Here is a 26950-nt window from a genome sequence, read left to right as displayed (position 1 = left end):
CTGCAAAATCGGCAGTGTATCAAATACTTGTTCTCCCCACTGTATGTGTCAAGCCTTAGACCGCTGCCCCACTCGGGAGGACCCAATAACAGCCTTTTCAACAACAAAAAACTACAGACAAAGACCTATTATAATGTCAAAAGAGGAAATTCTCTCCTCTGCATTTCTCCTCCTCTTCCTCTGACTCTACTCTCCATTAACATTTCCCACAATACTCTCTCCTCCTTTGCTCCCACTCTCTTTCGCTCCCAGTCCCACACAAAGGCTGGTGGTCCTGTTCATATTGTTCAAACCCCACTCTGAGCCATTCTTGGTTGGCCAGCTATTGGGGTGGAGGTGTAAAGCAGCAGTGGTGGAAGGTGGAAGGACTGCTGAGAGTTCACTCGGGTTAGGGTTAGAGCTCCCAGGAGGAGGGGGCACAGAGAGGAAGGGTAAGTGTCCCTGAAGAGAGTGGGACTGTGGAAACGGGATGGGCTTCGGGAGGCAGTACGGCAGCAGGAGAGGGTGTGTGACACACTGGAGGGCTGTCAATCAAGAGAAACACAGACAGACACACACACAGACAGTCAGTCACGTACACACTGATTTACATCAAAAGATGTCACAAATATTTTGAGCACAAGGGGCTGTATGTAGTGGCCGTATGTATCAAGCATCTCAGAGTAGGAGTGCTGATCTACAGTCGTGGTCAAGAGTTTTGAGAATGACAAGAGTAATTTTCACAAGTCTGCTGCCTCAGTTTTGATGATGGCAATTTGCATATACTCCAGAATGTCATGAAGAGTGATCAGATGAATTGCAAAGTCCCTCTTTGCCATGAAATGAACTTAATCCCCCAAAAACATTTCCACTGCATTTCAGCCCTGCCACAAAAGGACCAGCTGCTATCATGTCAGTGATTCTCTTGTTAACACAGGTGAGAGTGTTGACGAGGACAAGGCTGGAGATCACTCTGTCATGCTGATTGAGTTAGAATAACAGACTGGAAGCTTTAAAAGAAGTGTGGTGCTTGTAATCATTGTTCTTCCTCTGTTAACCATGGTTACCTGCAAGGAAACACGTGCCGTCATCATTGTGTTGCACAAAAAGGGCTTCATAGGCAAGGATATTGCTGCTAGTAAGATTGCACCTAAATCATCAATTTATCGGATCATCAAGAACTTCAAGGAGAGAGGTTCAATTGTTGTGAAGAAGGCGTCAGGGCGCCCAAGAAAGTCCAACAAGCGCCAGGACCGTCTCCTAAAGTTGATTCAGCTGCGGGATCGGGGCACCACCAGTGCAGAGCTTGCTCAGGAATGGCAGCAGGCAGGTGTGAGTGCATCTGCACGCACAGTGAGGCAAAGACTTTTGTAGGATGGCCTAGTGTCAAGAAGGGCAGCAAAGAAGCCACTTCTCTCCAGGAAAAACATCAGGGACAGACTGATATTCTGCAAAAGGTACAGGGATTGGACTGCTGAGGACTGGGGTAAAGTCATTTTCTCTGATGAATCCCCTTTCCGATTGTTTGGGGCATCCGGAAAAAAGCTTGTCCGGAGAAGACAAGGTGAGCGCTACCATCAGTCCTGTGTCATGCCAACAGTAAAGCATCCTGAGACCATTCATGTGTGGGGTTGCTTCTCAGCCAAGGGAGTGGGCTCACTCACAATTTTGCCTAAGAACACAGCCATGAATAAAGAATGGTACCAACACATCCTCCGAGAGCAACTTCTCCCAACCATCCAAGAACAGTTTGGTGATGACCAATGCCTTTTCCAGCATGATGGAGCACCTTGCCATAAGGCAAAAGTGATAACTAAGTGGCTTGGGGAACAAAACATCAACATTTTGGGTCCATGGCCAGGAAACTCCCCAGACCTTAATCCCATTGAGAACTTGTGGTCGATCCTCAAGAGGCGGGTGGACAAACAAAAACCCACAAATTCTGACAAACTCCAAGCATTGATTATGCAAGAATGGGCTGCCATCAGTCAGGATGTGGCCCAGAAGTTAATTGACAGCATGCCAGGGCGGACTGCAGAGGTCTTGAAAAAGAAGGGTCAACACTGCAAATATTGACTCTTTGCATAAACTTAATGTAATTGTCAATAAAAGCCTTTGACACTTATGGAACGCTTGTAATTATACTTCAGTATACCATAGTAACATCTGACAAAAATATCTCATAACACTGAAGCAGCAAACTTTGTGAAGACCAATACTTGTGTCATTCTCAAAACTTTTGACCACGACTGTACAGCCCCTGAAATCTTGGAGCCTGAAATGAGCACTGAGTAATGTCAAATAAATTGAGGTGGAATGATGTGATCAATAATTATATGATGGAGTGTGTTGTCATAAGGTTTTATGGGAGGGAGGGTTGGGTTCTTACCTCTGTCCATCATGGCACCTCCCCCTCCTCCACACAGTGGGGCCCCAGTTACCCCACCCTCAGGGCGGGGGAGGGAGAACGGAAGAGGGACACTAGGTACCAGCTGGGAGGGACAAGGAGGATGGTATGGAGATGAGGAAGATAGTCAAAAAGAGAAGGTGTTTTCATAACATTACATCCTTATATGAGATGATGTTGGTCTGATTGTAAGATGGTAGGATATGTGTAATTTGTCTGAGTCCCAAATGGCACCCTATTCCCTGTGTAGTGCACTACTTTTGACCAGGGCCCATAGCTCTTTATAGGGAACAGGGTGCTATTTGGGACGTACCCCTTGAAATAAACAGGGGATATACTGACCTGGTGGCAAGGTGGATACCCTGGGTAGTTGACCAGGATCAGTTTACTGAAGTTAAACTTGTAGGTGAATCTCTTCCCTTTGGTCTTATAAAGAATCCTCTTATTGTAGTAGTACCTGTTGGTAACAAGGAAGGAGCAACAGTAGTATTGACACTGTATGTGTAGCAGTGGAGGCTGCTGAGGGGAGGACGGCTCATAATAATGGCTGGAACGGAGTGAATGGAATGGCGTCAAACCATGTGTTTGATGTATTCGTTACCATTCCACTGATTCCGCTTCAGCCATTACCACGAGCCCGTCCTCCCCAATTAAGGTGCCACCAACCTCCTGTGATGTGTAGCCTGATCCACCATCCTGACTGCTGCACTCTCATTTAGCTTCACTTCACTAAGGTCGTGTGATCAGGATGATCGAACGAGGCTACTGTATGTGAGCTTAGCGTAAGAGTCTATATGTATGTGTGTGTGCCTGTGTGCATGACTTGTGTGTGCTAGTGTGTTTGTGGAATTATAGTTACACTGCATCTGTAAAACATCCTCCTTATCATCACCATGTGTGTATAGTGAGTGTGTTATCTCACCTCAGTGCTCTGCTCAGCTTGTCATAGTTCATGTGGGGTTTGCCTTTCCTCTCTCCCCACATTCTCGCCAACCTCTCAGGGTCTCTGATGACAAACTCCCCCCACTCTCCCCCCCATCCGATCGCCCCGCCCTCACCCCGCCCCAGGAGTTCCAACAGGAAATGCCACAGCTGCACCTGTCTGGAGCCAGGCGACCACGCAGGCTTGTATGCCCAATCAGGGAATAGCACTGCTAACAGGAAGAGACAGGAGGAATCGTCAGAGTAAACACAGAGGCTCTTTATCAGTTTGTTTTTCTTCCATTCCTTGCATCCTCTCTCCTCACCTCTTTCTCAACCGTATTGTAGGAGAAGGTCAGAGGTCCTTTCCTTCAGACCTTCGTCTCCAAGGAGTTTTGAGAAGGACAGGAGGAGAGAGGATGTGAGGAATCAAGAACATACAATTGAGATTCACTTGCAGAGAGAAATACATAGACACAGACACCTACATAGACCACACAAACCTCAATTTGCAATGATAGCAAATACATTGTAAAATGTGTACACACACTGTACCTGCCCAGTGCCTAAACGATGTAATTACTTCCTATGCAAATACTAAAATGTTTTAGGAACACAATATAAAGTGGGACCCTTACTTCTGCTCCAATATGGTGAGGGAAGGGATCCTATAGAGTTACAGTTACACTGCATCTGTAAAATACCATTATCATCATTATCATCATCATCACCACCACCACAATGAAGTCATATATTCAAGAACATCTGTAAAGTTGTTTATTATCAACCAAGAACGTCATTACCACAATAAGGTATTGATAATTGATATAAATCACTTTCTTTATTTCATCTTTCTTCATGAAGTGGATAACAAATGACAGTGACAGTAGAAATGCAGTTAATAATAATATTAGTGACTTCAAAGGTGTAAAGATATTTTTCTGTACATTTAAAATATTTACAGTACCAGTCACCTACTCATTCAAGGGTTTTCTTTATTTTTACTATTTTCTACATTGTAGAATAATAGTGAAGACATCAAAACTATGAAATAACACATCTGGAATCATGTAGTAACCAAAAAAGTGTTAAACAAATCAAAATATATTATATATTTGAGATTTTTCAAATAGCCACCCTTTGCCTTGATGACAGCTTTGCACACTCTTGCCATTCTCTCAACCAGCTTCACCTGGAATGCTTTTCCTACAGTCTTGAAGGAGTTCCCACATATGCTGAGCGCTTGTTGGCTGCTTTTCCTTCACTCTGCCTTCTGACTCATCCCAAACCATCTCAATTGGGTTGAGGTCGGGGGATTGTGGAGACCAGGTCATCTGATGCAGCACTCCATCACTCTCCTCCTTGGTAAAATAGGCCTTACACAGCCTGGAGATGTGTTGGGTTATTGTCCTGTTGAAAAACAAATGATAGTCCCACTAAGCCCAAACCAGATGGGATGGCGTATCGCTGCAGAATGCTGTGGTAGCCATGCTGGTTAAGTGTGCCTTGAATTCTAAATAAATTACAGACAGTGTGACCAGCAAAGCACCCCCACATCATAACACCTCCTCCTCCATGCTTTATGGTGGGAACTACACATGCGGAGATCATCTGTTCACTCACACCACGTCTCAGAAAGACACAGCGGTTGGAATCAGAAATCTCCGATTTGGACTCCAGACCAAAGGACAAATTTCTACCGGTCTAATGTCCATTGCTCGTGTTTCTTGGCCCAAGCAGGTCTCTTCTTCTTATTGGTGTCCTTTAGTAGTGGTTTCTTATTATTATTTTGTATTTTTTGGGGGGTAGATTAGCTTTAATATTACAGATAGATTGTAACTTCCATCAATGTAACTGTCTGCATCACTTCCAATCCCCCATATGTATTTTTTTTCTCACAAATATATATATATATATATATATATATATACACTACTGTTCAAAAGTTTGGGGTCACTTAGACATTTCCTTGTTTTCAAAAGAAAAGCAATTTTTTTGTCCAATAAAATAACATAGAATTGATCAGAAATACAGTGTAGACATTGTTAATGTTGTAAATGGCTATTGTAGCTGGAAACGGCTTATTTTTAATGGAATATCTACATAGGCGCACAGAGGCCCATTATCAGCAACCATCAGTCCTGTGTTCCAATGGCACGTTGTGTTTGCTAATCCAAGTTTATCATTTTAAAAGAATAATTGATCATTAGAAAACCCTTTTGCAATTATGTTAGGCAGCTTCATTAAATAGTACCCGCAAAACACCAGTCTCAAAGTCAACAGTGAAGAGGCTACTCTGGGATGCTGACCTTCCAGGCAGAGTTGCAAAGAAAAAGCCATATCTCAGACTGGCCAATAAAAAGAAAATATTAAGATGGGCAGTCTGATATTCGCTTTTTCTTTGCAACTCTGCCTAGAAGGTCAGCATTCCAGAGTCACCTCTTCACTGTTGACGTTGAGACTGGTGTTTTGCGGGTACTATTTAATGAAGCTGCCAGTTAAGGACCTGTGAGGTGCCTGTTTCTCAAACTAGACACTCTGATGTATTTGTCCTCTTGCTCAGTTGTGCACCGGGGCCTCCCACTCCTCTTTCTATTCTGGTTAGAGCCAGTTTGCGCTGTTCTGTGAAGGGAGTAGTACACAGCGTTGTACGAGATTTTCAGTTTCTTGGCAGTTTCTCGCAAGGAATAGCCTTCATTTCTCAGAACAAGAATAGACTGACGAGTTTCAGAAGAAAGTTATTTGTTTCTGGCCATTTTGAGCCTGTAATCGAACCCACAATTGCTGATGCTCCAGATACTCAACTAGTCTCAAGAAGGCCAGTTTTATTGCTTCTTTAATCCGCACAACAGTTTTCAGCTGTGCTAACATAATTGCAAAAGGGTTTTCTAATGATCAATTATTCTTTTAAAATGATAAACTTGGATTAGCAAACACAACGTGCCATTGGAACACAGGACTGATGGTTGCTGATAATGGGCCTCTGTACGCCTATGTAGATATTCCATTAAAAATCAGCCGTTTCCAGCTACAATAGCCATTTACAACATTAACAATGTCTACACTGTATTTCTGATCAATTTGATGTTATTTTAATGGACAAGAAAATTGATTTTCTTTTGAAAACAAGGACATTTCTAAGTGACCCCAAACTTTTGAACGGTTGTGTATATATATATATATATATATATATATATATATATATATATATATATATAACATACAGTGGGGAAAAAAAGTATTTAGTCAGCCACCAATTGTGCAAGTTCTCCCACTTAAAAAGATGAGAGAGGCCTGTCATTTTCATCATAGGTACACGTCAACTATGACAGACAAATTGAGAATTATTTTCTCCAGAAAATCACATTGTAGGATTTTTTATGAATTTATTTGCAAATTATGGTGGAAAATAAGTATTTGGTCACCTACAAACAAGCAAGATATTTGGCTCTCACAGACCTGTAACTTCTTCTTTAAGAGGCTCCTCTGTCCTCCACTCGTTACCTGTATTAATGGCACCTGTTTGAACTTGTTATCAGTATAAAAGACACCTGTCCACAACCTCAAACAGTCACACTCCAAACTCCACTATGGCCAAGACCAAAGAGCTGTCAAAGGACACCAGAAACAAAATTGTAGACCTGCACCAGGCTGGGAAGACTGAATCTGCAATAGGTAAGCAGCTTGGTTTGAAGAAATCAACTGTGGGAGCAATTATTAGGAAATGGAAGACATACAAGACCACTGATAATCTCCCTCGATCTGGGGCTCCACGCAAGATCTCACCCCGTGGGGTCAAAATGATCACAAGAACGGTGAGCAAAAATCCCAGAACCACACGGGGGGACCTAGTGAATGACCTGCAGAGAGCTGGGACCAAAGTAACAAAGCCTACCATCAGTAACACACTACGCCGCCAGGGACTCAAATCCTGCAGTGCCAACTTCAGACCATGTCCAGGCCCATCTGAAGTTTGCTAGAGTGCATTTGGATGATCCAGAAGAGGATTGGGAGAATGTCATATGGTCAGATGAAACCAAAATATAACTTTTTGGTAAAAACTCAACTCGTCGTGTTTGGAGGACAAAGATTGCTGAGTTGCATCCAAAGAACACCATACCTACTGTGAAGCATGGGGGTGGAAACATCATGCTTTGGGGCTGTTTTTCTGCAAAGGGACCAGGACGACTGATCCGTGTAAAGGAAAGAATGAATGGGGCCATGTATCATGAGATTTTGAGTGAAAACCTCCTTCCATCAGCAAGGGCATTGAAGATGAAACGTGGCTGGGTCTTTCAGCATGACAATGATCCCAAACACACCGCCCGGGCAACGAAGGAGTGGCTTCGTAAGAAGCATTTCAAGGTCCTGGAGTGGCCTAGCCAGTCTCCAGATCTCAACCCCATAGAAAATCTTTGGAGGGAGTTGAAAGTCCGTGTTGCCCAGCGACAGCCCCAAAACATCACTGCTCTAGAGGAGATCTGCATGGAGGAATGGTTCAAAATACCAGCAACAGTGTGTGAAAACCTTGTGAAGACTTACAGAAAACGTTTGACCTGTGTCATTGCCAACAAAGGGTATATAACAAAGTATTGAGAAACTTTTGTTATTGACCAAATACTTATTTTCCACCATAATGTGCAAATAAATTCATAAAAAATCCTACAATGTGATTTTCTGGATATTTTTTTCTCATTTTGTCTGTCATAGTTGACGTGTACCTATGATGAAAATGACAGGCCTCTCTCATCTTTTTAAGTGGGAGAACTTGCACAATTGGTGGCTGACTAAATACTTTTTTCCCCCACTGTATATATATATATATATATATATATATATATATATATATATTTCTGAGGCTGGTAACTCTAATGAACTTATCTTCTGCAGCAGAAGTAACTCTGGGTATTCCATTCCTGTGGCAGTCTGGGAGCCAGTTTCATCATAGCGCTTGATGGTTTTTGCGACTGCACTTAAAGAAACTTTCCAAGTTCTTGAAATTTTCCGGATTGACTGATGGACTGTCGTTTCTCTTTGCCTATTTGAGCTGTTCTTGCCATAATATGGACTTGGACTTTTACCAAATAGGGCTATCTTCTGTATACCCCCCTACCTTGTCACATCACAACTGATTGGCTGAAACGCATTAAGAAGGAAATAAATTCCACAAATTAACTTTTAAGAAGGCACACCTGTTAATTGAAATGCATTCCAGGTGACTACCCCAAGAAGCTGGTTGAGAGAATGCCAAGAGTGTGCAAAGCTGTCATCAAGGCAAAGGGTGGCTATTTGAAGAATCTCAAATATAAAATATATTTTGATTTGTTTAACACTTTTTTGGTTACTACATGATTCCATATGTGTTATTTCATAGTTTTGATGTCTTCACTATTATTCTACAATGTAAGTATAGTAAAAATAAAGAAAACCCCTTGAATGAGTAGGTGTGTCCAAACTTTTGACTGGTAGTGCATGTTTAGATGTTATTATACAAATCCAAAGTCATCCTAAGCAGCTGATACATCTTCACACTGAAGCAATATGATTGTATCATTATTGTTGATGGCCTCCAAAAATGCCATACCTCCAAACTAGACTAAAACGTGAATTAAATCTTGGGACAAATAAAACATACTGTCTCTTAAAATTACTTTGTTTGTTTGTAAAATGTTCACATTTGGAAAGGAAATCAGACAATTTCATGTAATTTGGAGTTTCATTACAACTTCTTAGCAAATAGATATACAGTACAGTTATAAGAACCAACAAACAATTACAGCATAAAAACAGAATCGCCCATCACAGCACACAGCTGAACTGAGGATGTTTTTAGTTTTAAAAAATGAAGAAAAAAAAAAGATTCCTCCAATTACAGGAACAGAATAGAATTGAATAGAATAACTTTCTTTTTGAGTGAACTTCTTTTTTGGAGTGGTTAAAAAATAAACAAACACAAACAGAGAAGAAAATGTGATATAAGAATGAAGGTGCTATTGTTACCTCTGTGGTCAGTGTTGCAGAAATGTAGGCTGATGCTTCTCCAGATGAGCAGAGAAGAGCAGTTTGTCTGTTAGTCCCCTTGAATGAAGTCTAGACAGATTGAGGGACTGCAGTCTGTCAGAATCAAGCTTATACCCCCATCCCATCTACCTTTCTCTCCTACCCTCCTCCTTCCTCTCTCTCTCTCCACACCTTCCACTCTTCTTCTTTCCTATCATCCCATGAACTAGAGTTAAACTAAAGCGATCGCTATGATTGCCAGTGTGGTGACATTCAAATTTATGTCAAAATGTACGTATTTATTTATTCATTCATTTGTCAGGGACCATGTACATCATGCCATTGCACCAGATTTAGCTAGATAGCTCATTTTCATCTGTAGTCCCTGGGCAGAACACTATCAACATCAATACAATGCTACAATATAACACACTATTAAAATATCTATATATAAAAAAAAGTCCTAATATACAACAATAGACAATATAATGATAATATTACATCAGAGTTTAAATGTCGGAACGTAATAAAAGCAAATAGTCAAAGTAATCCATATGGGTCCTATGGGCTCTGGTCAAAAGTAGTACACTATATAGGGAATCAAAGCAGCCAGTATGAGTATGCAAGTAAAGTAAGGGGGAGATACCCAGTTATAGCCAGTATCATCGGAGCCTATCAAATTCACAGGATACATGAGTGTTTCACTGTGCTTGACTATGGATCGAAACGTTGTTAAAGGTGATTAGGAGCATACCGTGTCCGGGCCTCTCTGCTCTTTTCAAGTGTTAAAAATAAAATACAATTACAATAACACTTCTAACACAGCAATGGTTGCTGAAAGGCACTTCATTCTCAATGTAGCAATGGTTTGAAAAAGGTGTACAATCAGTGCATCCTTCTCCCTCTCTTTCTCCCTCTCTCTCTCTCACCCTGCCGCCCTCTGTCCCCTCAGATACGATAGCTGACACCGGAGGCTTTTAATTCCAGTGTAAATACAAATACTCTTCCAGACAGACATCAATTATGCATGCTGCTAATTGAGTTGAATGTTGTGCTTTTAGCAGTCTTGGGACCACGGGTCACATGCGGGTGGATCGCCTGTAACCAGACACACACACACACACACACATACAGAGCCCTTGGCAGCCCAAAGGGATACACTGATGACACAGCCTACGGTGGACATACAGTGAGGGAAAAAAGTATTTGATCCCCTGCTGATTTTGTACATTTGCCCACTGACAAAGAAATGATCAGTCTATAATTTTAATGGTAGGTTTATTTGAACAGTGAGAGACAGAATAACAACAAAAAAATCCAGAAAAACACATGTCAAAAATGTTATAAATTGATTTGCATTTTAATGAGGGAAATAAGTATTTGACCCCCTCTCAATCAGAAAGATTTCTGGCTCCCAGGTGTCTTTTATACAGGTAACGAGCTGAGATTAGAGCACACTCTTAAAGGGAGTATAAAATACACCTGTCCACAGAAGCAATCAATCAATCAGATTCCAAACTCTCCACCATGGCCAAGACCAAAGAGCTCTCCAAGGATGTCAGGGACAAGATTGTAGACCTACACAAGGCTGGAATGGGCTACAAGACCATCGCCAAGCAGCTAGGTGAGAAGGTGACAACAGTTGGTGTGATTATTCGCAAATGGAAGAAACACAAAAGAACTGTCAATCTCCCTTGGCCTGGGGCTCCATGCAAGATCTCACCTCGTGGAGTTGCAATGATCATGAGAACAGTGAGGAATCAGCCCAGAACTACACGGGAGGATCTTGTCATTGATCTCAAGGCAGCTGGGACCATAGTCACCAAGAAAACAATTGGTAACACACTACGCCGTGAAGGACTGAAATCCTGCAGTGCCCGCAAGGTCCCCCTGCTCAAGATAGCACATATACAGGGCCGTCTGAAGTTTGCCAATGAACATCTGAATGATTCAGAGGAGAACTGGGTGAAAGTGTTGTGGTCAGATGAGTCCAAAATCAAGCTCTTTGGCATCAACTCAACTCGCCGTGTTTGGAGGAGGAGGAATGCTGCCTATGACCCCAAGAACACCATCCCCACCGTCAAACATGGAGGTGGAAACATTATGCTTTGGGGGTGTTTTTCTGCTAAGGGGACAGGACAACTTCACCGCATCAAAGGGACGATGGACGGGGCCATGTACCGTCAAATCTTGGGTGAGAACCTCCTTCCCTCAGCCAGGGCATTGAAAATGGGTCGTGGATGGGTATTCCAGCTTGACAATGACCCAAAACACACGGCCAAGGCAACAAAGGAGTGGCTCAAGAAGAAGCACCTTAAGGTCCTGGAGTGGCCTAGCCAGTCTCCAGACCTTAATCCCATAGAAAATCTGTGGAGGGAGCTGAAGGTTCGAGTTGCCAAACGTCAGCCTCGAAACCTTAATGACTTGGAGAAGATCTGCAAAGAGGAGTGGCACAAAATCCCTCCTGAGATGTATGCAAACCTGGTGGCCAACTACAAGAAATGTCTGACCTCTGTGATGGCCAACAAGGGTTTTGCCACCAAGTCATGTTCTGCAGAGGGGTCATATACTTATTTCCCTCATTAAAATGCAAATCAATTTATAAACTTTTTGACATGCGTTTTTCTGGATTTTTTGTTTGTTATTCTGTCTCTCACTGTTAAAATAAACCTACCATTAAAATTATAGACTGATCATGTCTTTGTCAGTGGGCAAACGTACAAAATCAGCAGGGGATCAAATACTTTTTTTCCCTCACTGTAGATCACACAGAGTTACAGATACAAGAGGCATAGAAGTTGTCAGTGGGGGTGTCCAAAATATGTTTTAGGTTGGGGTGTAAAATTCCTTGTTTTTTCCAGTCTGACTTTGCATGCTATTGGACCAGTCAGTCGTCAACATTGCAATGGTCATCGAAACACAACTGGCACACAGGAATTTGGTTTGACAACAACTTGCTCTGAGCTTCCTCTCCTCTTTCAATAGTATGTACTGTATACATTCCAAATGGCACCCTATTCCCTACATAGTGCACTACTTATGACCAGAGCCTTATGGGCCCTGGTCAAAAGTAGTGCACTATAAAAGGAATAGGGGGCCATTTGAGATGCTGAATATGTCCACTGTGACTAAACTTATCATAGTGTTTGTATGTATGTGCATGAATGGGATGGGATGGGGGGCTAAATAAGGATTAAGTTCTTCTAAAAGGACTACTGTTTGTTTTACAGCTGATGACCCAGAACCTTAATCTGCTACTTAGCTTAGCCTCTGTTCAATCTCTTTCCCTGACTCTTCATGCCTCCATCCTCTCCTCCTCTCTCTCCCATCAAGCCGTCCCTTTCAATCCTTTCCTCACCCCATTTGTCGTCCTTTTTTCCTTCTCTTTTTTCCTTTCACTGAGAGATAGCTTTGTGCGTAAGGGTGAAGGGATATGGTGAGAGAACTGTTTATGATACAGGTTGATGGTCCCATAGTATGTATGAGAGAGGAAAGTGTGGTGGCGTCCCAAATGGCAACCTATTTTCTATGGGCCCTGGTCAAAAGTAGTGCACTACAAAGGGTACAGGGTGTATTTTGGGATGCTGCAGCCTGTATGTGAGACAGGATGATGGTATTGTGTGGGATGAGGGTCATGCTGCGCGTCTTAGGGTCAAATCCTATTAGGAGTAAGAGGGATGAAGGTTTTAGTGTTTTTTCAGGGCCCAGTATTCAGTCATGGCAATGAGTTTAGTGGGAACATCAGTTCTCCTCATGTGTGTATGTGAGGATGGAAAGTGTAAGTTTGTGTTTGTTGCTTTATCCCAAATGTTACTCTGTTCCCTATGCAGAGCCCTCCCTGGTCAAAAGTAGTGCACTATATAGGGAATAGGGTGCCATTTGTGACAAAGCCTGTGTATATGTGTGTGTGTTTAACAGGACCCAGATTACCGCCCCACTCTTTTTTGCTAATGCCCTCTGAGCTAAAGCCACTTAAACCCAGAAGGTTACAGGACCAATAGTCTTTTCCTCCCTCTTTCTTTAAATGTGTCCCAAATGGCACCTTATTCCCTGTATAGTGCAGGCCCCATAGGGCCCTGGTCAAAAGTAGTGCACTATATAGGGTATAGGGTGCCATTTGGGATGCACACTTTTCTCCCCAAAAAACACTTGTCTTTCTTTTTTCCTGCTGACTCTTCTCTCACCCCTCCCTCTTCATCTCTCTCTCCAGGGAGCTTGTGGTTTTTGAAAGGTTTCTCAATGTTTCTAATCCTTCCATCTCTTTGTGTCGAGGAAAAAATATATCCGCATGAAACTCAAGAAGAGCCCAAAGGGAGCTAGGTTAGGTGTGTGTGTGACTGTGTGTGTGTGAGGTCATTAAAAATGTGTGCACCTTTGGTTCACTGGTGTACATCACAAGGCATAATGGAACCTCTCAACAACTTTTAATTTGGATAGAATGTAACTGGTTTGTTCCTCCAATTTGGTGCCATTTGAGAAATGTAACTTGGTAAAAAAAAAAAAAGGATTTCACCTAATTTTAACATTGTCATAAAAGGCACGTTCCATCTTCATAAACAACGTTTTCCCATCTAAAAATAAATAACTATAGTCAGTGCCAAATAAAGTAGCAGTGTTGACTGTAACAGGGTTGACGATTTCTTCTTAAATCAGCCATAAATCCCCTTGTGACAGGGTGATTGGAAGCAAGGTTGTGTGCAACAGAGAGTAGACATGTTATGCATGCTTCACAAAACATTTTAATTGTTTAAACATTTCTAGCCTATCTATGGGTAACAGGGTTGACGACGTGTTATGCTCGACCTGCTCAGTTTTCCACCACAAAATGCCCAAAAAGAGTAGAACCAGCTCACCTGCTTTTACTCTATGATTTGACTATTAGATTTTCAATGTTTGTTTGAAAATAATATTTCAAAAGGAATAGTTTCACCATATTAAAAAAAAGAGTTCCGTTCACGTAACAGGGTTGACCTTAAAATGAGGGACAAACGTAAATGAATCACTAATCACATGAAATTAATAATCTTCAGAAATCACTTTGTCAAAGCAACAGAATAGCGAGCGCTTTACAATGATGGTGAAACTTGGATACATTTTGGGATTAAGTGGGTTAAAATCTTCCTAGAAGTGACAGTGTTGACAGAGGGACAAAATGCTGAATTTTTGCACTTTAGCAAGCAAGCCTTTTTCATATAAAAAATCTGATTGATTAAATTCTCCATGTTGTTTATAGTAAAGGGCACTTAATTTAAAGGGATTCTCTCTTACTTTTTAGCCAGTAGTTCTGAAAGCAGCGCTCACAAGCCAAAAGTGGTCCATGAAAATTGCGTACTACATCACATATGTGCACCACGTCATTCCTCTCTCGCTCTGCTGTGTGTGCATCATGCTAGCTGTCACTCATATGGCAAGGGGCTGAAGCTCATTGGTTGAACTCGAATTGCTAGGGGGCTGGCCCACATGGGGGAAAATGTAGGGAAATTGGTACAGCACAGTTTCCAGAAAAACAGTTGCTTTCAAGCTAGGGATTTTGTGGCTAATTGAGGTAAAACAGTAATTCTGCTCATAGATTATGTATGTTTATAAACTGGGTGGTTCGAGCCCTGAATGCTGATTGGCTGACAGCCGTGGTATACCACGGGTGTGACAAAACATGTATTTTTACTGCTCTAATTACATTGGTAACCAGTTTATAATCGCGTTGCGTCGTGCCTAAGAGCAGCCCTTAGCCGTGGTATGTTCACCATATACCACAACCCCATAGGCCCTATTGCTTAAATGAACTACACATTGACACATCCAGCCCAAAGCTAGAAGTTAAAAAAAGTACTTAGTAGACACCAATGTTCCAGGGCATGTAGCTCAGCTGGTAGAGCACGGCGCTTGTAACGCCAAGGTAGTGGGTTCGATCCCCGGGACCACCCATACACAAAAAAAATGTATGCACGCATGACTGTAAGTCGCTTTGGATAAAAGTGTCTGCTAAATGGCATATTATTATTATTATTAATATAACAGGCTATTAAAATGAAATATTGGTGCACAATTTCTACTTAAAATATAAACGGGATTCAAAAGGCACTCTTTTCATGAAATGACCCAACTGACACCAAGTATAACAACCTGTGAATGTGTCTGAGTATCTGAACTACTTGTTTTGTCTTGTTATGTTTGGTTTTGATTATTGTATTGTTATTGAGATGTTGTAAACTGTCTTAAAAGCAATAACAAATAAACACAAAACAGCCTAAAAAGCATTCTGATATTTTCATACATGTCTTTATTGTGTATAAACAAACTCTGAAAAGAGCATCATCAGCCAGGTTCTTGATCATTGGTATCATTAACATGATCAATATTGTACATAATATCATGATTAAAACATGATAATTATAATAACATATTTTCAAATAACTCACTGCTACTGTAACAGTTCTGTCAAGCAGGGTAACCATCTCCAAGAGCTGTGTGTGTGTGTGTAAAATTATGCCATTAACGTGGAAAATGTGGTTTGTGGTTAAAAATGTTTATTGTGTCTATGTAAATGGAGTGTGTGTGATTTAAGATTTGGACACATAGTCCTGGTTCCAGAGGCTTAATGGGTTAGTTGGTAATCAAATCAGTGTAACAACTTTCCAGATTCCATTCAAATAAGTAAGAGTTGCAAAAATAATCCTATTAATCAACAAAACAAAAATAACAGTTATCCAAGAATCAATCATTTAGTGTTATGCACACGAGTGCAACATAATCTGCTTAGTAATAATTACTCTCACATGAACAACAAATATGTACAATTAATTAAACAGAAACCAACGCATCTGTAATAAATAAAAGAAACTACCACATTCAGAACCACAGACAAGTTAATATGATATGGTTAGTTTGAGTGCGTTTGAATATGCAGGTAGTGTGTATATAGTCTCTTCACTGACCATTTCCTCTCACCCTGACAGCGTCCCAAATGGAACCCTATTCCCTATTTAGTGCACTACTTTTGACCAGAGCCATATACGGGCTCTGGACAAAAGGAGTCCGCTATATAGGGAATAGGGTTCCATTTGGGACGCCATCCCAACCTGAAGGACAGCCACTCTGAAGCACAGGGTCTACAACAACCACAGCCTGCCTCTGTCATCAAGGACTCATTTTGATCATGGAGGGTAGATTTTGCCTGACAACTCATCCCCAATTTAATTCCGCTGCTCTATTGATCGCTCCATACATCAGTCTGAACCTGCCATCCTAGAAGACATTTGTGCGGATGTCAAAATGACGTGATTCATATCAGCCGGCTCTGGCCCAACCCATCGGTTTCTAGGACCAATCAGAACGGTCAAAATGTTTTCGCATTTTTCAAAGGGTCAGGGAGGAAAGCAAATCCAGACTCATTGTGGAGAAGAAACGTTAGATGGGTAGCCAGGCAAATATGTACTGTAGTTCAACCATCGAGTTGGATAGTGGGCACACTTGGCCCAAAGCCTGTTTTAACACGGGCAGCACCATTGAGGGCTTTCATCATTTTGAAGCACTATAGTACAGTGTACATATCTATGGGTTACACTGACAGCTTACTGTTAGCCTTACATCTAAGCTATTAGCTGTGTGTGTAAGAGATCGAGAGCAGGGCTGTGTGTGTCCAGTCAGATTGAGATGAGGCTGTTCAATCTTTCTCTCCAACTGCTTTTAAGGCTTCCAAGCTACTTTGGATCAAAGACTGACAGTCCCACAGATTATGCACCATGACGGGCAAAGGAGGGTAACTTGGGTGGTGTTCACCTTGCACTGGCCTCATTTGAGCTTAATTTGCCTTTCTATAATGCTTCAAGGGTTTACCAAAACAAATAACTCAATCATGTCAAATGCCCAAAAACAGAACATAAAATCAGTGTTGCGAAGTAGCCGTCTTATCCGAGGGCTACGTCATAATTTAAGACTTTCTTCAACTGAGCCATGATGCCATGATATGGCCTGAGTGACGATTAAAACAGGGAAGGGACAGTAGTTGAACATGTTAAAACTAACTTAACCCCTTACTGGCCATAGGATTATAATATATATAATATCATAAATTCATCATTAATTAGTAATGTAGCAGTCAAGCTACTGCTCCTTCGGGAGCAAGTAAATGTTCTTCATCATCCAGTTTGGAAACACATTGAACAGACTAAAGGGAAGGAGAACTTCTTGTTTTGATTTCCAGTTAAATAAATATTTTTTTAAAGCCTCCCCCCATGGGTCTCCTCTCCCCTGTGTGTGTGGCTTTGGGGTAAAGTTTCCCCTAGGTACGCATCTAGGATCAGCTTCCCTTCCCCCAATCCTAACCTTAGCCATTAGAGGGGGAAATGCAAAACTGACCCAAGATCACCATCTAGGGGCAACTTCAACCTACACCTGTGTGTGTGTGTCTATGTGAAGTTCTGTAGGGGCTCACTAACACGCATGCAGGCCCAGTATAGAGCCCGGCCCAGGGTCAGGAGTACCAACAGGATCAGCACGGCCCAGGAGGCATAGATACCCCCGTAGTCCTGGGCCTTCACCCACGTACCAGCCTACAAAACACACAGAGAGAAAGAAATGGCGCATGTAACACGTTTTTTTTTTTTGGTTGCAATGTGTTAGTGGTGAGAAATGGGTCCTACAGACATAGAAGAGGGAGAGAGAACACTTAACGAGATGACACACGACAGGGTTTTTCCTGGCTCATAAAGGGGCTTAGGCGGTGGCAGATTGCAGTGTTTGTGATACATCTGCGATATTAGTTTGTCAAGTAATGTCATGTAGAGTGGACAGTATGGAGTGTGTACTCACTACCAGCCCAGCAGCGGAGAGGCTGAAAAGCAAGCATAGTAGAAAACACCACAAGCTCCGCCTTCGAGGGTACCTCTGCCCAATAGAGGAGCTGCATGTCGAAGAGTGTGGCAAAGGAGAGGGGAGAAATGGAATGTAAACATTAAATAGAAAGGGTCATTTTCCTGGAGAAGAATTGTCTGACTTGCTTCGGCTGTCCAAAAGAACTTGAATTGTTAAACTGTTTAAATTGTTAGTTGCTGAAGCAAGTCATACTAACAAAAGGTTGTGTAAGAGTAACTGAGCTCAGACTTGAGAGATTGCACACAACAAGTCAGTAAAGAGCTTATCCTGAAGACTAATGCTACAGGCTAACGGTATAGGAATCTGACCCACTACATAGTTCAAGCAACTGCCTACAGCTCACAAGGGGACACATATTTCAGAAAAAAATACTATGAAGGACATCAGTGGAGGCTGGCGAGTGGAGGACAGCTTATAGCAATGGCTGGTGTGGAATGAATGGTATGGAAACCATGTGTCTTTGATACAGTCATCCAGCCACAACTATGAGCATGTCCTCCGATATAAAGTGCCACCAGCCACCACTGGAGGACAATATTTTGAGCATATTGTTTTAATCCCTTTTAATGGACTCCTCTGTATTGACTGGGCATCGTGTGGACAGATAGATACTCACACTTTCCTGCAGTGTGGGCACCTGGCGAGTGTCCTGTCAGTAAACTCTGTCCACTGAAACATATTACAAGACACTTATGTCAATATGATAGAGTATGCGTCCCAAATGGCACCTTATTCCCTAAATAGTGCATTCTTTTTAAATAGTGCACTACTTTTGACCAGAGCCGTATATGGGCTCTACTCAAAAGTAGTGCACTAAATAGGGAGTAGGGTACCATTTGGATGCTGTCAGGGTGAGAGGAAACAGTCAGTGAAGAGAATACATACACACTACCTGCATATTCAAACATATAACATTAACTTGTCTGTGGTTCTGAATGTGGTAATAGTTTCTGTTTAATTAATTGTACATACACTAACCGGCCAGTTTATTAGGTACACCACCCCGTTCACGAAAATGGATCGCTCCCACAGACAGTGAGTCACATGGCTGTGGCTTGCCATATTAAGCAGGCAGACAGAGGCATTCAGTTACTGTTCGATTGAACGTTAGAATGGGCAAAACTAGTGACAAACTCCTTTGAGCGTGATATGATCGTCGGTGCCAGGCACGCCGAATCCAGTATCTCAGAAACTGCCGCCCTCCTGGGCTTTTCACTCACGACAGTGTCTATGGGTTCCCGAGAATTGTCCGACAAACAAAAAACATCCAGTCAGCGGCAGTCCTGTGGGTGAAAATAGCTTGTTGAGAGGTCAAAGTAGAATGGCAAGAACCGTTCAAGCTAACAGGCGGGCCACAAACAAACAAATAACAGTGCAGTACAACAGTGGTGTGCAGAACGGCATCTCGGAACGCACAACTCGTCGATCCTTGTCACGGATGGGCTATTGCAGCAGACGACCACACCGGGTTCCACTCCTATCAGCTAAAAACAACAAGAAGCGGCTCCAGTGGGCACGCGATCACCAACACTGGACAGTTGAGGAGTGGAAAAACATTGACTGGTCCGACGAATCCCGGTTCCTGTTGCGTCATGCTGATGGCAGAGTCAGGATTTGGTGTAAGCAGCATGAGTTCATGGTACCATCCTGCCTGGTGTCAACGGTACAGGCTGGTGGCGGTGGTGTACCGCTGTCCAATCTGCAGCAACTGCGTGATGCCATCACGTCAGCATAGACCAACATCCCTGTGGAATGTTTCCGACTTGTAGAATCCATGCCCAAAGAATTCAGGCTGTTCTGGAGGCAAATAAACTGGCCGGTGTATGTTGTTGTTCATGTAAGAGTAATTAATACTAAGCAAATAGTATGTTGCACTCGTGTAAATAACACTAAATGATTGATTCTTGGAGAACTTGCATTTTTGTTTTGTTGATTAATAGGGTTATTTTTGCAACCCTTACTTATTTTAACGGGAATCTGGAAAATTGTTACACTAATTTGATTACCTATTAACCCAATAAGCCTTTGGACACTGGACTGTGTTTCCAAATCTTAACCACACACACACACACACCTCATTTACCTATAGACACAATCAAACATTTGGGCCCTGGTGCCCTTTGGCAGGAATAAGGTGCCATTTGGGATGCAGCCTACTGTATATAATGGCTTTGAGAAAGGTGCAGGAAGGGTTGTACCAGGAAAGTGTTGCTGCAGTGTCCACAGGAGACCCGAGCTCCGGACGGCTGGGGGTCAGGGCTGGCTGGACCAGGGTGGACTGGACCCAGGTTTATTATCCTCTTACTGGGGGAACACAACCACAGAACTCACTGGTCAGTCTACAAGTCAGTATACTGGGGGAACACAACCACAGAACTCACTGGTCAGTCTACAAGTCAGTATACTGGGGGAACACAACCACAGAACTCACTGGTCAGTCTACAAGTCAGTATACTGGGGGAACACAACCACAGAACTCACTGGTCAGTCTACAAGTCAGTATACTGGGGGAACACAACCACAGAACTCACTGGTCAGTCTACAAGTCAGTATACTGGGGGAACACAACCACAGAACTCACTGGTCAGTCTACAGGTCAGTATACTGGGGGAACACAACCACAGAACTCACTGGTCAGTCTACAAGTCAGTATACTGGGGGAACACAACCACAGAACTCACTGGTCAGTCTACAAGTCAGTATACTGGGGGAACACAACCACAGAACTCACTGATCAGTCTACAAGTCAGTATACTGGGGGAACACAACCACAGAACTCACTGGTCAGTCTACAAGTCAGTATACTGGGGGAACACAACCACATAGCTCACTGATCAGTCTACAAGTCAGTATCCTAGATTTAATTGTAACAGAGTGTAACCATTCCGGTCAACTACATTTAAAAAAATGTTTAAGTTATTTTAGCAGACGCTCTTTTCCAGAGTTACTTACAGTTAGTGCATTCATGTTTAGAAGGGAAAACAACCTCACATAACAGTCACCGCAAGTAGACCCTTATTCAAAATAGCTGCTATCAGCAGAATCAGTGCCAGGAAGACAAAACAGCAACCACAACTCACTGTTCAGTCTACAAGTCAGTATTCTTAGCTAGGTTTAAATGCAACCAAGCGTAAGTTCCATACAAGTCAACTAACTTATCTATGCACTGGGTTAGCCTAATGCAGCCCTTAAAGGAAAACTCCACCCAGTAACTATCTTTTGGTATTTGTTTAATAAAATAGTCCATTGTTGATATAGTCCCAAAATGCTTTGCATGTCAGCAATCAAGTTTTCAAGATACATAACTTTCAAAATACAGAAATACAGCCGGTATGAGGCATTTTGCATCATATGATGCAAAACGCAGCATAACAAAATGCATCATACAGGCAGTTTTTCTGTAGTTTGAAAGTTATATATCTTGAAAACTTAGTTACACAGGAAAACACATTGGGGGGCCTGTTGTAATTAATGTCCTACATTGTCCTAGTTCACAGTAATCACACTTGTATATGTATGCCCTGAGACACTGCTTCTGCCATGTAATATTGTTTTATGAAGGGAGGGAATTAATTTATCCTATAACCCTTGTTGTCTGCCTCCCTCCCGCTTTGATGATGTGGCTACATCCCAAATGGCAGCCTATTTCCCTATAGTGTATTACTTAATTCCCCATCTAGTGCACTACGACCAAGGCCCATCTGGTCAAACGTAGTGCTCTAAATAGTAAATATGGTGCCAATTGGGATGCATCCAGTCTCTCTTTCACACACTCCTTCTCTCGGCCCCCTCTCTCTCTTACCAGTAGGGCCGGGGACAGGCGATCCTCTGGGAGGTGACTTTGCAGATGAGCAGACAGTTACAGGGGCAGCGGACATACTTCTTCCCTGCTGGCGCATTCTTGATGGGCTACAGAGGGAGACAGAGACAAGAGGAGAAGGAGAGGGACACAGAAGGGTGAACAAGTTGAACAAGAAGGTTCGGGGTCAATTCCATTCCAATTAAATCAACCGTGAAAATGCTAGTTAGCAACGGTGCTGGTCCCATGAATGTATTTATTTTCGAAAAAGCTTCCACATGGAATTATAACTTGTCCTAACCTTTTTTTCTTCAACCTAGGGTCAATTCAGGAAGTAAAATGAAATTCCAAATCCAAAAATTAACATAGAGAAGCAATGAGGTATATTCGAATGTCAGATTACTTCCTGAATTGAAATGGAATTAACCCCAACATGCAGGTTTATGTGAATAGTAGGTCACCCACCCAGCGTGCCCACTGTATACAAATGATATGACTATGTCTATAGATGTGACGACACTACAGATAGATGTGTGTGTGTCACCCACCGTAGCCTCGTTGCAGATCCCACACTTGACCACATGCTGGTGGATCTTCCCCTCCACGCTGATGAGGCTCTGACACACCCTACAGCTGATGCCTGGCGCGCTGCCGCTCTCTGGGGAGGTGAGGGGGGAGTACGGAGGAGGGTCCTCCCCCATAAGCACTGAGGGCTGGGTGGGGCTGGGGAAGGGAGGAAAGCCTGAAATACAGAGAGTGGATTGGGGGGGGGAGGAGGGAACATTAACATTTTGGTCATTTAGCAGACACTCTTATTCAGAGTGATTTACAATCAGTGTATTCAACTAAGGTAGGAAAGAGACCACATATCATAGAAAGTTATTCAATTAAGCAACTATCAGCGAAGTCAGTGCTATTACTTGCCATGGCGCCCTAGTAGCAGCCTAAGTACAGAGCTCCTATACATTTGTACATAAAATCAGCAAAAAAAGAAACGTCCCTTTTTCAGGACCCTGTCTTTCAAAGATAATTTGTAAAAATCCAAATAACTTCACAGATCTTCATTGTAAAGGGTTTAAACACCGTTTCCCATGCTTGTTCAATGAACCATAAACAATTAATGAACATGCACCTGTGGAACGGTCGTTAAGACACTAACAGCTTACAGACAGTAGGCAACAGGACACTAAAGAGGCCTTTCTACTGACTCTGAAAAACACCAAAAGAAAGATGCCCAGGGTCCCTGCTCAGCTGCGTGAATGTGCCTTAGGCATGCTGCAAGGAGGCATGAGGACTGCAGATGTGGCCAGGGCAATAAATTGCAATGTCCGTACTGTGAGACGCCTAAGACAGCGCTACAGGGAGACAGGACGGACAGCTGATCGTCCTCGCAGTGGCAGACCACGTGTAACAACACCTGCACAGGATCGGTACATCCGATCCTCACACCTGCAGGACAGGTACAGGATGGCAACAACAACTGCCTGAGTTACACCAGGAACGCACAATCCCTCCATCAGTGCTCAGACTGTCCGCAATAGGCTGAGAGAGGCTGGACTGAGGGCTTGTAGGCCTGTTGTAAGGCAGGTCCTCACCAGACATCACCGGCAACAACGTCGCCTATGGGCACAAACCCACCGTCGCTGGACCAGACAGGGCTGGCAAAAAGTGCTCTTCACTGACGAGTTGCGGTTTTGTCTCACCAGAGGTGATGGTTGGATTCACGTTTATCGTCGAAAGAATGAGCGTTACACCGAGGCATGTACTCTGGAGCGGGATCGATTTGTAGGTGGAGGGTCCGTCATGGTCTGGGGCGGTGTGTCACAGCATCATCGGACTGAGCTTGTTGTCATTGCAGGCAATCTCAACGCTGTGCATTACTGGGAAGATATCCTCCTCCCTCATGTGGTACCCTTCCTGCAGGCTCATCTTGACATGACCCTCCAGCATGACAATGCCACCAGCCATACTGCTCGTTCTGTGCGTGATTTCCTGCAAGACAGGAATGTCAGTTCTGCCATGGCCAGCGAAGAGCCCGGATCTCAATGCCATTGAGCACGTCTGGGACCTGTTGGTTCGGAGGGTGAGGGCTAGGGCCATTCCCCCCAGAAATGTCCGGGAACTTGCAGGTGCCTTGGTGGAAGAGTGGGGTAACATCTCACAGCAAGAACTGGCAAATCTGGTGCAGTCCATGAGGAGGAGATGCACTGCAGTACTTCATGCAGCTGGTGGCCACACCAGATACTGACTGTTCCTACAAATATTTACACATGTTAAGTTTAATGAAAATAAATGCAGTTGACAGTGAGAGGACGTTTCTTTTTTTGCTGTGTTTATTTAGTTATTTTTAATTGCTGTTTTTTTATCAGCTCTTTTGCTTTTGATAACATTGAGTTATTGCATATATCTGGGGGGTTTTAGCCACAGATTTGCAGATTGACTGACTGACAGACTAATATACAGAGAGTAAGTAGTGCACTGAACCAAGAAAGGGTTAAACACAGAAAGTACTGTTCAGTTTTTTTACATTTTAAATGAGGATTAACAAGAATGAGATTTGAGTTCCAACAGAAAAGGAGCTTTATAAAAGGACTGCAGGGGCTTATCTGTATTAATCACGGAAATATGCAATTACCACTGTATAATTTCAAAGACACAAGAATGTAAGTTATTATGACGTGAACAATCACCTGTGTTACCCCCCCAACTCATGTCACTGTTCTGATATTTCCGTAGGTACAGTAGTAGCCCCTCCCCAGGAGACCGTAATTGGTCGACGTCTTATCTTGCAGTAATTATAAGCTTCCTGAATGGCCCAGAGCGGTGCCAATCATATCAGGTGCTTCGTGTACACGCCACAAACGAGATTAGCACGTTGGTTAGCTAGAGTGAACATACAGGCTGTAGATCTTCAAATGGTGGTACAAATACTACACTGAAATGTTTATTTCTGTAGGCCACTATCACATCACAGAATTAGCAATTTCATAACACGTGGATCATCAGGATATAGTAGCTTGCATACACTGTACTGAGAAATTGATTATAGCTAGGCTAGTTAGTTAGCAATCTTGCTGCAGACTAGTTAGCTAGCTCCATGCACAAAATCAACACAATAAATGAGTGTTTCTGTTTTGTTAGTTACATCCGTTTAACTATGATGCCTAAACGACAAATGCAGAAAATGCCTAAAGGTTATAGAGAAATATTGCCAGGCAACTAAGTTAACTAACCGGCATGCATGCATCAACAGCTAGCTAGCTAGCAACCACGACTTATTCCCCAGAGAATCAGTGCAGACACAATCGTCGTTACTATGTTTTACGAAATACGCGCTGTCCATGTTCCTACCTAGACGGCAACTTGTGCTCTTGGCTATCTGGAAATCATAGGAACCGATGTTTTGTCAGCTAGCTAGCTAGCTAGCTGATTGCCTTGGCTAGGTGGGAGAACATCCATGTATACTCACTTTGTGGCTTATTTGGTAAACCATAGGGAGCGGAGCCAGGTGACACTCCGCCGTTACCACCCCCAAGAGCACCATCTCCGAGATCTGCTAGTAGCGGGGACCTCTCGCCGTCCGCCATACCGAAAGCAAGGCGTGGGGGGAGTAGGACCGTGTAAAGCAATGATCTGGAGCCGTTGCGCCCGGGATTGTGCCGGAAAAGTAACGTATGCGTCACATGATCATGCGTTCACTACTGCGACTCTGTCGGACCATACACTCCCTCATAATAATTGGTCAACACAGCCCACGGCCACAACTACCTATAATAAAACAATATTGCATAATATCAAAAATAATGGTAAGCTATAGCAAAGAGGGTGTTGGTAAATGTAGCACAATGAGGAGAATAAACCCCAAATACATGAGTGTAACACAGGTTGAATAATTGTATTTCTTGAAATGCAACCAATAGTCCATGTAACAGAACAAATACACTGCTCAAAAAAATAAAGGGAACACTTAAACAACACAATGTAACTCCAAGTCAATCACACTTCTGTGAAATCAAACTGTCCACTTAGGAAGCAACACTGATTGACAATAAATGTCACATGCTGTTGTGCAAATGGAATAGACAACAGGTGGAAATTATAGGCAATTAGCAAGACACCCCCAATAAAGGACTGGTTTTGCAGGTGGTGACCACAGACCACTTCTCAGTTCCTATGCTTCCTGGCTGATGTTTTGGTCACTTTTGAATGCTGGCGGTGCTTTCACTCTAGTGGTAGCATGAGACGGAGTCTACAACCCACACAAGTGGCTCAGGTAGTGCAGCTCATCCAGGATGGCACATCAATGCGAGCTGTGGCAAGAAGGTTTGCTGTGTCTGTCAGCGTAGTGTCCAGAGCATGGAGGCGCTACCAGGAGACAGGCCAGTACATCAGGAGACGTGGAGGAGGCCATAGGAGGGCAACAACCCAGCAGCAGGACTGCTACCTCCGCCTTTGTGCAAGGAGGAGCAGGAGGAGCACTGCCAGAGCCCTGCAAAATGACCTCCAGCAGGCCACAAATGTGCATGTGTCTGCTCAAACGGTCAGAAACAGACTCCATGAGGGCCCGACGTCAACAGGTGGGGGTTGTACTTACAGCCCAACACCGTGCAGGACGTTTGGCATTTGCCAGAGAACACCAAGATTGGCAAATTCGCCACTGGCGCCCTGTGTTCTTCACAGATGAAAGCAGGTTCACACTGAGCACGTGACAGACGTGACAGAGTCTGGAGACGCCGTGGAGAACGTTCTGCTGCCTGCAACATCCTCCAGCATGACCGGTTTGGCGGTGGGTCAGTCATGGTGTGGGGTGGCATTTCTTTGGGGGGCCGCACAGCCCTCCATGTGCTCGCCAGAGGTAGCCTGACTGCCATTAGGTACCGAGATGAGATCCTCAGACCCCTTGTGAGATCATATGCTGGTGCGGTTGGCCCTGGGTTCCTCCTAATGCAAGACAATGCTAGACCTCATGT

At 43.2% G+C, this 26950-nt stretch overlaps 2 protein-coding genes across 2 annotated transcripts; both read right to left on the bottom strand.

The window, feature by feature from the left end:
- Positions 1–186: 186 nt before the first annotated feature.
- LOC121581380 (ETS domain-containing transcription factor ERF-like) lies at positions 187–9390 on the bottom strand. Its single transcript, XM_045224939.1, has 6 exons — positions 9308–9390; positions 3946–4000; positions 3309–3540; positions 2729–2843; positions 2369–2471; positions 187–524 (listed from the first exon to the last, which is right to left on the bottom strand). Exons 2-6 carry the CDS (start codon positions 3998–4000, stop codon positions 187–189), a joined length of 843 nt encoding a protein of 280 aa, XP_045080874.1. The 5' UTR covers positions 9308–9390.
- An 8258-nt stretch (positions 9391–17648) lies between these two features.
- On the bottom strand, positions 17649–25685 carry LOC121581288 (type I phosphatidylinositol 4,5-bisphosphate 4-phosphatase-A). Its single transcript, XM_041896807.2, has 7 exons — positions 25450–25685; positions 22529–22722; positions 21984–22090; positions 20380–20485; positions 18798–18850; positions 18119–18209; positions 17649–17859 (listed from the first exon to the last, which is right to left on the bottom strand). Exons 1-7 carry the CDS (start codon positions 25565–25567, stop codon positions 17716–17718), a joined length of 813 nt encoding a protein of 270 aa, XP_041752741.1. The 5' UTR covers positions 25568–25685; the 3' UTR covers positions 17649–17715.
- Between the last annotated feature and the right edge of the window lie 1265 nt (positions 25686–26950).

Source organism: Coregonus clupeaformis, chromosome 14 (genome assembly GCF_020615455.1).
Source record: "Coregonus clupeaformis isolate EN_2021a chromosome 14, ASM2061545v1, whole genome shotgun sequence".
Taxonomy (NCBI): Eukaryota; Metazoa; Chordata; class Actinopteri; order Salmoniformes; family Salmonidae; genus Coregonus; species Coregonus clupeaformis.
Note: the sequence above shows the minus strand (reverse complement) of the source record. Positions and strands in the feature narration are given on the sequence as shown.

Bases quoted from the DNA above. Each gene is read 5' to 3' on its own strand.
- LOC121581380 (XM_045224939.1), bottom strand. From the start codon at position 4,000: ATGCAGTGTAACTGTAACTCTATAGGATCCCTTCCCTCACCATATTGG. The intron at 3,541-3,945 runs GTAAGGGTCCCA...TCTTCCTGTTAG, and splicing joins CTCACCATATTGGAGCAGAA to CAGTGCTATTCCCTGATTGG. The intron at 2,472-2,728 runs GTCAGTATATCC...TGTCCCTCCCAG, and splicing joins GGTATCCACCTTGCCACCAG to CTGGTACCTAGTGTCCCTCT.
- LOC121581288 (XM_041896807.2), bottom strand. From the start codon at position 25,567: ATGGCGGACGGCGAGAGGTCCCCGCTACTAGCAGATCTCGGAGATGGT. The intron at 22,723-25,449 runs GTGAGTATACAT...TCTGTATTTCAG, and splicing joins TTTACCAAATAAGCCACAAA to GCTTTCCTCCCTTCCCCAGC. The intron at 17,860-18,118 runs GTGAGTACACAC...TGTGTTTTGTAG, and splicing joins TCTCCGCTGCTGGGCTGGTA to GCTGGTACGTGGGTGAAGGC.